At 39.6% G+C, this 13,129-nt stretch overlaps 1 protein-coding gene across 1 annotated transcript in view; it reads left to right on the forward strand.

Annotated features, from left to right (window-relative positions):
- Positions 1–522: 522 nt before the first annotated feature.
- The window catches only part of PKHD1 (PKHD1 ciliary IPT domain containing fibrocystin/polyductin), a 515,144-nt gene continuing 502,537 nt past the window's right edge, over positions 523–13,129 (forward strand). Inside the window, exons 1-4 of the mRNA XM_075860893.1 lie at positions 523–605; positions 3,813–3,890; positions 5,484–5,622; positions 8,689–8,776. Coding sequence (XP_075717008.1) covers positions 530–605; positions 3,813–3,890; positions 5,484–5,622; positions 8,689–8,776 — 381 coding nt within the window. The 5' untranslated portion in view covers positions 523–529. The remainder of the gene's footprint in view (positions 606–3,812; positions 3,891–5,483; positions 5,623–8,688; positions 8,777–13,129) is intronic.

A 13,129-nucleotide genomic window follows, 5' to 3' on the forward strand; every position in this document is an offset into this window, starting at 1 on the left:
TCAGAGTTATTGTAATATTGTAAATGATTGGCTGAAATCAAGCCTACATCCTTTTTGAAAGATATTTTTGTAATTGTTTTTGGCAATAAACCTCAGAGGAGTATTTTTGAGCAAACTAGAAATTCTGTGCCTCTTCCTTCTCCCCGATATATCGATACAACCTATGATCTGGATCTGGATAAATTCCCAAAGTGAGTTTCTGTTGGAACACTCGTGTAAAATTTCAATCTAATATATTTTGAGCCATGACTTCCTCAACAGTGTGAACATACCCTAACACTATAGGACTGCCCCTGTTCTTATCTACAACAGACAATCTAAAGAAGCACAGATGGAGTGTAAAGAATAAGGGAAAGGCAGCAAAGCTTGAGACACTGACAATAGCGGTGTCCTAAAGGAAAAGATCTAAAAACAGTAGAGTGAAAAAAATAAATAGCAAGACATATAATTTTAGACCACAATTCAAGGACTTCCCCTTTAACTGAAGGTAATTATTCTCTTTATTTTAGGCGAATGAAGTGGGAAAAAAATGCAGAAACTCCAGAAGTGCTGCCTGAACTCTGGGGTGATTTATATTTTTGTTGCCCAGCTGTTTCTTGCTCTTGGTAAGTAATAATCATGACAGGACCTGGAATCCCTCAAGTTAGATATGTAAATCAAAATATGCCTAAGAAAGTTAATAAAATCCCAAAAAATAAATACATTTGGAATATCACGTAGAAGCATCGAGTCTGTAATACAGGACATATACTCCTCAACAGTCCCATAATTTACCGAACATTGGCAAGAAGTTCACTATCTCCACACACAGCACATTTCCTTCATCTTAGCTACAATGGTCTCAAAATTATTTAAAATATTAAATATAAAAATAAAGTAGATGGATGGATGATAGAAGATAGATAAATAGATAGATATTAGATAGATAGATAGATAGATAGATAGATAGATAGATAGATAGAAGGGCGTAGCTAGGGGGGCAGGCGGGGCAACTAGGTGGTAGGGAAGGGGGGGGTGCCGCAGGGCAGCTGATCGCTGCTGATAGGCGCCCTGTATGTCGGACACCTGCAGCAGCGATCAGCTTTAGGAAGAGCCAGGAGTTCATGCAGCGGTATTCTGACTGGGGTCTGTGACGGCCAGGGAGTGGACCAGTCCAGTCACCAGACCTGTCACCTGACTTCACGTCAGTGGCATGAGGTCAGATGACTCAGGTCAGGTGACTGAACTGGTCCACTCTGGGGCTGTCACCTCCTCCGTTAAGTCACGTCAGGCAGAGCGGAGAGTGGTAGCGGTAGGCTACAGCTCGCCGCTCTGTTTACAGTGTGCCGCTATTTCCAAGGGGTGGAGTGTTCCGCTATCTACAAGGCGGGAAGAGGGCTGTGTGTGGCACTCTCTACAAGGGGGGCTGTGTGGCGCTGTTTACAAGGGGGGACTGTGTGGCGCTGTTTACAAGGGGGGTTGTGTGGCGGTGTTTACAAGAGGGGCTGTGCGGCGCTGTTTACAAAGGGGGGCAGTGTGGCACTATTTACAAGGGGGAGCAGTGTGGCGCTATATACAGGGGGGCAATGTGGCGCTATTTACAAGGGGGAGCAGTGTGGCGCTATTTACAGGGGGGCAGTGTGGCTCTATTTACAAGGGGGGCTGTGTGGCGCTGTACACAAGGGGGGCTGTGTGGCAATATCTACAAGGGGGCTTTGAGGAGCTATCTACAAAGGGGGGCTATTTGTGGCGGTATCTACAACAGGGGGCTGTGTGGCGCTATCTACAACAGGGGGATGTGTGTGACACTATCTACAAGAGAGGGGATGTGTGTGGCACTATCTACAAGGGGGGATGTGTGTGACACTATCTACAAGGGGGTGTGTGTGGTGCTATTTACAAGGCAAATGTGTGTGGCACTATCTACAAGGGGGGCTGTGTGTGGCATTATTTACAAGGGGGATGTGTGTGGCGCTACCAACAAGGGGGCTGTGTGGCGCTATCTACAACAGGGGGGCTGTGTGTGGCCTCTTTCTTTTTTTAATGTAAACTAAGTTTTATAACTATATCGCTTGTAAAATGTAGAAATGCTTTTATGATCGAGTTCCATTAAAAAAATGGTGAAATAAAAATGACACCTCATTGTTTGGTAGAGAAAGCAAACATGCGATGGGAAAGGAGATGTCGGGAAACAAGTGGGGGGAGGGCACCAATCTGAATCTTTGCCCCGGGTGAATCGATACATAGACAGACAGACAGACAGACAGACAGACAGACAGACAGACAGACAGACAGACAGATAGATAGATAGATAGATAGATAGATAGATAGATAGATAGATAGATAGATAGATAGATAGATAGATAGATAGATAGATAGATAGATAGATAGATAGATATGAGATAGATAGATGATAGATAGATAGATAGATAGATAGATAGATAGATAGATAGATAGATAGATAGATAGATAGATAGATAGATAGATAGATAGATAGTGAAACAAATATATCCAGCAGCACCAGTATACGGTGGGTGCAACTCCTCAGGAACAGACCACGTTCTAATTCCAATAATATCCAAAAAAGAGGCAGCACTCCGCAGAAAATATAGTAAAGGGTGTATTTATTGCCCCCTGTGCGTGCACAGGGGGCAATAAATACACCCTTTACTATATTTTCTGCGGAGTGCTGCCTCTTTTTTGGATATTATTAGATAGATAGATAGATAGATAGATATGAAAGAGAGAGATAGATGACAGAGGTGTGACAGAATATTCTATTTCCCCTGAGGAAGCTGCACTGAGAGGTTTGATACACGTGGGGTAGTTCTGGGTCATGCATACCTGATATTTTTGGTTTGATTATTTTTGGCTTCTACTCTCTTTCATGTTCATTTTCTGGTGCTTGTCTGTAGCTTATTATCCAGCTGTATTCTCATGCAGTTCCTTTCCATTTCTTGGCACTAGATAGTTCCAGGTTTCTGGTTCTCGAGACAATTGTATTGTGTGGAGTAGATGCTTTATATTTACCCATCACTATCACTATATATATTTGTATATCCAATAAACATCCAATGATAGGCAGCACTCCAACGTCAAGGTGAAAAATAGCTTTAATAGCCCTCGTGCGACGTTTCGGCTCAATACAAGGAGCCTTTTTCAGGAAGCATGTTGAGAAAGGCTCCTTGTATTGAGCCGAAACGTCGCACGAGGGCTATTGAAGCTATTTTTCACCTTGATGTTGGAGTGCTGCCTATCATTGGATGTTTATTGGATATGGAACTGTGATCGGGTTCCCAAGGCGTGCACCCATCTATATCTTTACAGCTGGTGCTGCTGGACAGTGGACTTCCTATATTTGTATATCATTATCCCATTCAGACAAGTATTGTGACTGTAGTTTTGCCCTGTTTGTGTACACATGGGCTCTTGTTTATATGTTTTTTAAAATGTTTTTACCTGTGGGTTATATATTTTCATTTTTTGGGATCAATAAAACTTTTTTGATACTATTTGTATTGGGTGTGCGCTGGTTTGATCGTGCTTTCTTTCTTTGCTACAATTATATTTAGTCGTTTTGCATGTTCTGCAGCACCCTTGTCATATATACAATTTGTGGTGCCCGTACTTTGCGTGCTCTTTCTAAAAAATGAATGAAGTGGGTGATGTAGCAGATGGAGGAAGTTTATCTCTCCTCAAGCAACACACTTCATCTTTCTGACATTCTAGGTGTAACAATGCAGATCTTTGAAGCTGGGGGGGGGGGGGGGGGCAAAGAAATATTAACTAATAATTCTAAAACTTTTTATATTTCTGTATATGTTTCATTTTAGCTTATGGTCTGACCTATACTGCACATCCTCTGGTGGGCAGCACTGCCGGGGGCACATTAGTTACCATCCTATTTAACGGTAAGATTGGGTTATAATGGGGGTTGTTTTTACTATGTGCACTAGTTATGCCACCACTAGCCTGAGGGGTAACTTGAAGCTCTTGGGCACCGTGTCAAAATGTAAAACAGGGCCCCTAAATTATCATAACTGATTTATAATGCTGGTGTCCTTATATAGGGCATGGGGCATTTTTGGCCCCTTCAGACTCCAGGGCCAGGGTGTGACTTCATCTTTTGCACCCCCCATAGTTACACCTCTGCCAACAGCACTTCTTATGCCCGCCAATATCTACAAATGCGAAATTAGGACAATTCTAGTATACCACCTATATCTAGAACTGCCTAAACTATGGTTTTGCCAACTTTTAGTTTCCTTAAAGGGGTTGTCCATACCTCATTATATTTAAGATCTCTGCTTGCTGCCAGTGAATGGGAACATTCTTGTTTAAATCCAGAGGCTGAAAATTGTAAAGATGTAATACTTTTCACAGCTAAAGAGTTTGCTACAATTGTAACCAATAATTCTATATGAGCACAAATCTCTCCTGTTCTGATAGTTTGTTACAATGTATCAGTGCAGGCGAAATGTATCAGTATGGAGTTTAGGCCTTTTTTTTTTTTTTTTTTCTTTAAGCTCCCTGAGGATTGTATATCCTGGTTACACTTATAGTAAAGCCTCAGTTGTAAGAAGTATTAGGGCTATACAGTCTCCAGCTTCTGGATCTAAACAGGAATGTGCACATTCACTGATAGATAGCAGAGAACTTGAAAGTACAAAGACATTTGTGCACAGAGTATATAAGAAAGTCACAGTTTTTTTAATTAAACAGACCTGTACCTTCTCCCGGCATGTCTGTTTTAGTTAATACTTGCATTTCCCATGAAATAACAATTCTGGAGCATCTTTACTTAGAAATCTATCTTGTGCAGTTTCTCTGTTATTCCTCCTCAAAATGTATGAATAAATTGACAACTGGGTGTTACCAGTTGGGGGTGTGTGCCTTCACAGATTGATGCCGGCCAATCAGTGCTGACATTTTTAGGAGGAGTAACAGAGGAATGGTTAAAATCACTACAAATATCTCCTTTCCTATTCTGGCGTAAGATATATTAGTCTTAGTAAATGTGGGCAATTATGTGGTACATCAATATGTCCCCATTGTGTATCAGGGGACTAGTGGTAGTAGGACCAGGTGGGTACCATATATTATTGTTCTATGCTCACACTAGAAACATATGTACTATAGAGGCCGCTATAGGGCCCTTGTAGAGTGAGGGCTCAGCCAAGAGTTGTGAAAAGGCTGTAGAAGAGAAAACAAACACAATTCCCATCTTTCCTGGGAGACAAAACCAGGCACCCTTATAGGGGCCAATGTTTTATCTTTGCTATAAGGCCCCCTCCGTGTGCACTATTGGCTATTTGTATCTCAATAACTGTCAAACAGCAGAATATAAGGGTGACCAGAGCACCAGACTGGGAAGATAGCTTTCTGGTAGCTGTGGCATTGACCGTGATGGGCATAGGTGGGCCAAGGCACCTGTAGGCCAGGCAGATGTGATAACGAGATGTCCTAATTTTTCATGCACCATGTTCCCCTCTTATACAAACCAGAAAGCACCATGGACTACCAACATCTGGTTTATTTTGGAAATGGACCCCATCTTGAGGTGTACATGACAAGTCCTCAGAAGCCTCCAATAAGGTGTGACCTTCTCCTGTCTTACACGTTTTCTATCCGGTGTAAAACAAGGTATGCTACCTGAATGTATGAAAATAGACCTGCCAATAAACTAATGTGGTATGGAAAATACGTGTAGAATAATGAATTCCTCCTGTAAATCATGAGGTGGTTATGATATCAACAGGTACAGGAGAAATGGAGGAACCTTAGGAACCAGCCTGTTTTTGGACAGCTCACTATTTCTAAAATTTCAACTCTATAAACTATAGCAAACTGAGGTCAGATGGGTCCATCTATACCACAATCTCCACCTTCATCCTCCAAGAAAGGTCCCTGAAAGTGTAAAGTAGGTGTTGTCCATGCTCTTTTTGATGTATGGGTGGACAACCGTTGATCAGGATATTCTGATATCAACTAGATCATTGACCTCTATAAAGGGCAGATACCTAGCACTTAAGGTGCCTTCTGTCAAAGTGGGCAAGAAGCAAAGTTGGTTACGTTGTTGTGCGAGCAACACCAACACAAGAGTCCTCTAGATGTGTTAAGTAGGGGTTGTCTATACTGTTTTTGATGCATGGGTGGGAAACCATTGGTCAAGAGATATTGCGCATCAAACAGAACACTGACCTCTATAATGAGATGATATCTAACACCCGAGATGACTTTTATCAAAGTGGGTAAGGAGTTCAGAAGGTAGCCTAGTTTCCCCACCTACTTCACCACGAGAGAAAGATTGCTAGATGCATTAAGGGTACAGAACAGGTCGTTCTTCCTATTTTTGTATCATGGGTGGACAACCATTGATCAAGAAATGCCTGGATCAAATAAATCACTGAACTCTATAAAGAGCAGATCTTTGATATGGTGCCTTCTATAAAAGTGGGCAAGAAGCTCAGAAGGTTTCTTTGTTGCCCCACCACCACTGAGAGAAAGCTTCCTGAATGTCCTGAGTACATGCGTTTACTGTACACCATACATCTCCTATGATGTCAATGACCACCTGGATATTGGCGTTTTTTGCCTGATAGTTGTCCACCTTGGTCAAGAAGAAAAGGACCAAGCAGATATGTAAATATCAATGTACAGCATTTGACCCAATAGCTGAAGAAGAAGTCTCGAGGCTCCTCTCTTCTTCTCGTCCTACTACCTGCCCTAGTGATCCTGTCCCCTCACACCTCCTCCAGTCGCTCTCCCCAGCTGTCACTAGTCACCTGACTAAAATATTTAACCTCTCTCTTTCCTCTGGTATCTTTCCCTCCGCTTTTAAACATGCCATTATAAACCCATTACTGAAAAAAACAACTCTTGACCCATCCAGCGCTGCTAACTACCGACCAGTCTCTAATCTGTCCTTCATCTCCAAACTCCTGGAACGCTTGGTCTACTCTCGCCTTATCCGCTATCTCTCTGCTAACTCCATTCTAGACCCCTTACAATCTGGTTTCCGCACTCTACACTCCACAGAAACTGCCCTTACTAAAGTCTCAAATGATCTCTTGGCGGCTAAATCGGACGGTAAATCCTCTCTCCTGATTTTTGGATCTCTCTGCAGCCTTTGACACTGTAGACCACAAACTCCTACTTAACATGCTCCACTCTATTGGCCTCAAGGACGCGGCTCTCTCTTGGTTTTCCTCCTATCTCTCTGACCGCTCATTCAGTGTGTCATTTGCTGGTTCCACTTCTTCTCCTCTTCCCCTTGCTATCGGGGTTCCTCAGGGATCAGTCCTAGGTCCGCTGCTCTTTTCTCTCTACACAGCTCCTATTGGACAAACCATCAGCAGATTTGGCTTCCAGTACCATCTCTACGCTGATGACACCCAATTACTGTATATACCTCTTCCCGTGACATCACCCCTGCTCTAATACAGAACACCAGTGATTGTCTGTCCGCTGTCTCTAACATCATGTCCTCTCTCTATCTGAAACTGAATCTTTCTAAAACTGAGCTCCTTGTGTTCCCACCATCTACTAACCTCCCTAAACCTGATGTCTCCATCTCTGTGTGTGGCACTATCATAACTCCTAAGCAGCACACCCGCTGTCTCTGGGTTATTTTTGACTCAGATCTTTCCTTTACTCCTCACATTCAATCACTTTCACGCTCCTGTCATTTTCACCTCAAAAACATCTCTAGAATCCGCTCTTTTCTTACAGAGGAAACCGCCAAAACTCTCATTGTTGCTCTGATTCACTCTCGTCTTGACTACTGTAACTCATTACTAGTCGGTCTTCCCCTCACTAAACTCTCCCCTCTCCAATCTAACCTCAATGCAGCAGCGAGGCTCATCTTTATGACCAACCACTGCACCAACGCCTCTAATCTGTGCCAGTCACTGCACTGGTTGCCCATCCCCTTCCGAACAAAATTCAAACTTATTACTCTCACCCACAAAGCTCTCCACAGTGCTGCACCTCCTTACATCTCCTCCCTCATCTCTGTCTACCACCCTACTCGGGCACTACGTTCTGCCAACGACCTTAGATTAAAATCCTCCATAATCCGAACCTCCCACTCCCGTCTCCAGGATTTCTCTCATGCTGCACCAGTCCTCTGGAATGCGCTACCCCAGACAATCAGATTAATTCCCAATATCCACAGTTTTAAACGTGCCCTGAAAACACATCTATTTAGACAGGCCTATAACATTCCCTAATCTGACTCCTTTCCATGGCCCTCCTTTTAGATTAGTCATCAGAATAAGATTCCCTCACACTCCTTCTCTTCATGTCCGTCATACACGGATACTGGCTGGTGACCGGCTCATGCAGCTTTATGTTACCACCGCATGTGTATAAAAATGGCCGGACCATTGTACAGAACAAACACTGTTACACTTTGTGTCTCCCTTATGTCCTCATAGATTGTAAGCTCTTGCGAGCAGGGTCCTCACTCCCCAGGTTTGAATTGTAAATGAACTTTGTCACTATGTAATTTCTGATATTGTTTGTTTCATGTCCCCTCTAAATTGTAAAGTGCTGCGTAATATGTTGGCGCTATATAAATAAAGATTATTATTATTATTACACATAGCCTAAACCTGCTTCCAGACACATTGAGGAACACTAAGGGTTATTTGTATACTGGACTGGAACATATGTACACGCATGATTTTATTCAATTGTGTCTGACAGACCAGTGAGACATCAAGAAGATTCTTATGATCTGCAAGTCTTCTATGATGGTCAACCAGTCAAACAGACTCCAGTGGTCATATATAAGGTAAGACAGACAAATCTGGTCTGAATATTCTAACACCATGATCATTTCCAGTAACATACAGGAGTTAAATTTTTAGTGTTTTGATGGTCCTAATGACTTATAGGGGTGAAAATTCAACACTGGTTCCAACTTATATTCTTGTCCATAGGGGCAGTACTATAGTAGTTATATTCTTGTATATAGGGGGCAGTATTATAGTAGTTATATTCTTGTATATAGGGGCAGTATTATAGTAGTCATATTCCTGTATATAGGAGCAGTATTATAGTAGTTATATTCTTGTATATAGGAGCAGTATTATAGTAGTTATATTCTTGTATATAGGGGGCAGTATAGTAGTTATATTCTTGTACATAGAAGGCAGTATTATAGTAGTTATATTCTTGTATATAGGGGCAGTATTATAGTAGTTATATTCTTGTACATAGAAGGCAGTATTATAGTAGTTATATTCTTGTATATAGGGGGCAGTATTATAGTAGTTATATTCTTGTACATAAAAGGCAGTATTATAGTAGTTATATTCTTGTATATAGGAGGCAGTATTATAGTAGTTATATTCTTGTATATAGGGGCAGTATTATAGTAGTTATATTCTTGTATATAGGGGCAGTATTATAGTAGTTATATTCTTGTATATAGGGGCAGTATTATAGTAGTTATATTCTTGTATATAGGGGCAGTATTATAGTAGTTATATTTTTGTATATAGGAGCAGTATTATAGTAGTTATATTCTTGTATATAGGGGCAGTATTATAGTAGTTATATTTTTGTATTTAGGAGCAGTATTATAGTAGTTATATTCTTGTATATAGGGGCAGTATTATAGTAGTTATATTTTTGTATATAGGGGCAGTATTATAGTAGTTATATTTTTGTATATAGGAGCAGTATTATAGTAGTTATATTCTTGTATATAGGGGCAGTATTATAGTACTTATATTCTTCTATATAGGGGCAGGATTATAGTAGTTATATTCTTATATATAGGAGCAGTATTATAGTAGTTATATTCTTGTATATAGGAGGCAGTATTATAATAGTTATATTCTTGTATATAGGGGCAGTATTATAATAGTTATATTCTTGTATATAGGGGCAGTATTATAGTAGTTATATTCTTGTATATAGGGGGCAGTATTATAGTAGTTATATTCTTGTACATAGGGGCAGTATTATAGTAGTTATATTCTTGTATATAGGAGGCAGTATTATAGTAGTTATACTCTTGTATATAGGGGCAGTATTATAGTAGTTATATTCTTGTATATAGAGGCAGTATTATAGTAGTTATATTCTTGTATATAGGAGGCAGTATTATAGTAGTTATATTCTTGTATATAGGGGCAGTATTATAGTAGTTATATTCTTGTATATAGGAGCAGTATTATAGTAGTTATATTCTTGCATATAGGGGGCAGTATTATAGTAGTTATATTCTTGTATTGGGGCAGTATTATAGTTGTTATATTCTTATATATAGGGGCAGTATTATAGTAGTTATATTCTTGTACATAGGGGGCAGTATTATAGTGGTTATATTTTTGTACATAGGGGGCAGTATTATAGTAGTTATATTCTTGTATTTAGGGGCAGTATTATAGTAGTTATATTCTTGTATATAGGAGCAGTATTATAGTAGTTATATTCTTGTATATAGGGGGCAGTATTATAGTAGTTATATTCTTGTATATAGGGGGCAGTATTATAGTAGTTATATTCTTGTATATAGGAGCAGTATTATAGTAGTTATATTCTTGTATATAGGAGCAGTATTATAGTAGTTATATTCTTGTATATAGGGAGCAGTATTATAGTAGTTATATTCTTGTATATAGAAGGCAGTATTATAGTAGATATATTCTTGTACATAGGGGCAGTACTATAGTAGTTATATTCTTGAAAACAGGGAGAAACCTCCAGCTCACCGGTCTGCGTCTTCAAGCAGCGTCAAACGGTTCCCCGCGACGGCCCGCGGTATGAAATGGCAAAGTGAAGGAGAAAATGATCCAGCGCTGAAGTTGGTTAAAAGGGAAAAACAAGTCCCATGTTTATTTCAGGAAATTCTTAAAATCGGAATGGAGACGCAGTCCCAAGGCAGAAAAGTAGGAGTAGTTGGGGTGAATGCCCAAGCCTACGCGTTTCGAACGCGGTCTGCGTTCTTAGTCATGGCAGGAAAGATATTGGCCGTGTGTTTGAGGCTCCACTATATGCACAGGTTATCAGCTGTTTGAAGCCAATATGCTAATTTCGATGATTGGAAAAATTCAGCGAATGAGGAGTGGCTGGCTGACAGCAAATAGGTAAGTTGTAATTACGTAAATTCAACAAAATGTCATTGTGTATTTGTTTATACATGGGATGTTACTCTGAAATAAATAATACCTTAGGTATATGAGTATAAATACAATAGTGGTTATGATCCAGTTTTGCAAACATATTTGGTAGAGACAGCCTATTTCCTTATGATGCACAATTACTTCAATTTTGCAGGAAATTACTACCTGCAGAAAAGAGGAGTATCCATGGGGGCAAAGTTCTCCCCCTCATAACCAATCTCACAATGGCATGGTGGGAAGAGCACTTTATTTTTTCCCCAACCAATCCATGCTCTCAATTTATTCATTGGTATGGCAGATATATTGATGATCTCCTATTTATTTGGGAAGGAGATGTGTCTGCCATACCGCTATTTCTATCATTTTTGAACAACAATGCATCTAATCTCAGATTTACTAGTAGTCATAACACAACATGTATTAATTTTCTTGATCTCAAGTTGACCTGTAAAGTTGGAGATATTATCCAATCTGATATTTATTGTAAACCACTATCCAGCAATACTATATTGCATGCATGCAGCTGTCATCCTACCCACACTATTTCTGCAATTCCCATAGGTGAGCTGACACGTGCCAAACGTAATTGCAGTTCACATATGGGATATGCCAGGGAGGAATCTGCCATTTGCCAGAGACTAAGTGCCAGAGGGTATAGAGATTGGACACTGACAAGGGCTAAAAATATTGTTGGTACCAAAAATAGAGAATCCCTCAAAATTGCTGCAACAAATCATACCACAAGTTACAACATTCCAACTCTTGTATTACAATTTAACAAACAGTTTGATACCATCAGAAACATGGTTTTAAAGTATATTCCCCTGCTCTGCGAAGATCCTAAACTAGACACACTTTTGAAAGATGGTTGCAGAATAGTATCTAGAAGAGCTCAAACCCTGGGTAATATACTGTCCCCGTCACTTTTGACAACAAATCATTCCAAACCTACATGGTTGACACATAAGGGGTTTTTTAAATGCGGTGTCAGTCCTTGCAAAGTATGCACATTTGCCAAGATAAGCAAACAATATTCAAATTCCACAGAAACCATCACCTTTGCAGTTAAATCCTACATTAACTGCAATAGTGATTACGTAGTATACATTATTGAATGCACAGCGTGCAAACTTAAATATGTAGGTTGCACAACAAGAAAATTCAAAATTCGCATTTTAGAACATCTAAGCTATATTAGAAATCCATCTATTACTAATATCTCGAATGCAGCCAGGCATTTTATTACATGTCACAACAGAAATGTCAGCACATTTAGTACCTATGCCATTGAAAAAATGAGGGGGACAATGAGGGGAGGAAATCTCAAACATCGCCTACTCACAAGAGAGGCATTTTGGATCTACAACCTTGAAACCCGTTTCCCCCAAGGACTTAATCTCAAAAAGGAACTTATGTTCCACTACTAAATATTGAGATTCTATCATATTCTGTACTACTGACTGCAAAACATATACATATACTCTGAGTATTTCAATTATTAATAGAAATCGTTTAGTGGATTTAATACTTTGCATTAATAATTCTATGATAACAAACAATTTGGACCTAGTAAACTATTCCTTCCAATTTTGGACATTACATTTTTCCCAATAAAAGAATTAGTTTTGTACTCCTCAAAGAAAATTTTCAATAAACGTATTACAAACCTAAAACAAATACGATCATGATCGGAGCTATATTATTAATTATATGTAACAGTACGATAAACATCTTACATGGCTTAATCCTTCGTTTCATTATACAAATTACTTACGGACTTGATGTTCGTTGGTCTTACTCGGAACATCGGACTTCCCCTGGCCCGGTGTGTCTTTTTGGCTCGTTCTGTCCTCATGGAGGGATTTTCCGTTCATATACTATTTTTATCTAAAATAATAAAAATTATTATTTTCTCTAACAACACCAGTCAGACTATGTGATAAATTAGATACCTTCAATATTATATATTATTACACTATTTAATTCAAATTCTCTGGCTTTTTTGTTTTTCA

This window comes from Rhinoderma darwinii, chromosome 4 (assembly GCF_050947455.1).
Source record: "Rhinoderma darwinii isolate aRhiDar2 chromosome 4, aRhiDar2.hap1, whole genome shotgun sequence".
NCBI classification, from domain to species: Eukaryota; Metazoa; Chordata; class Amphibia; order Anura; family Rhinodermatidae; genus Rhinoderma; species Rhinoderma darwinii.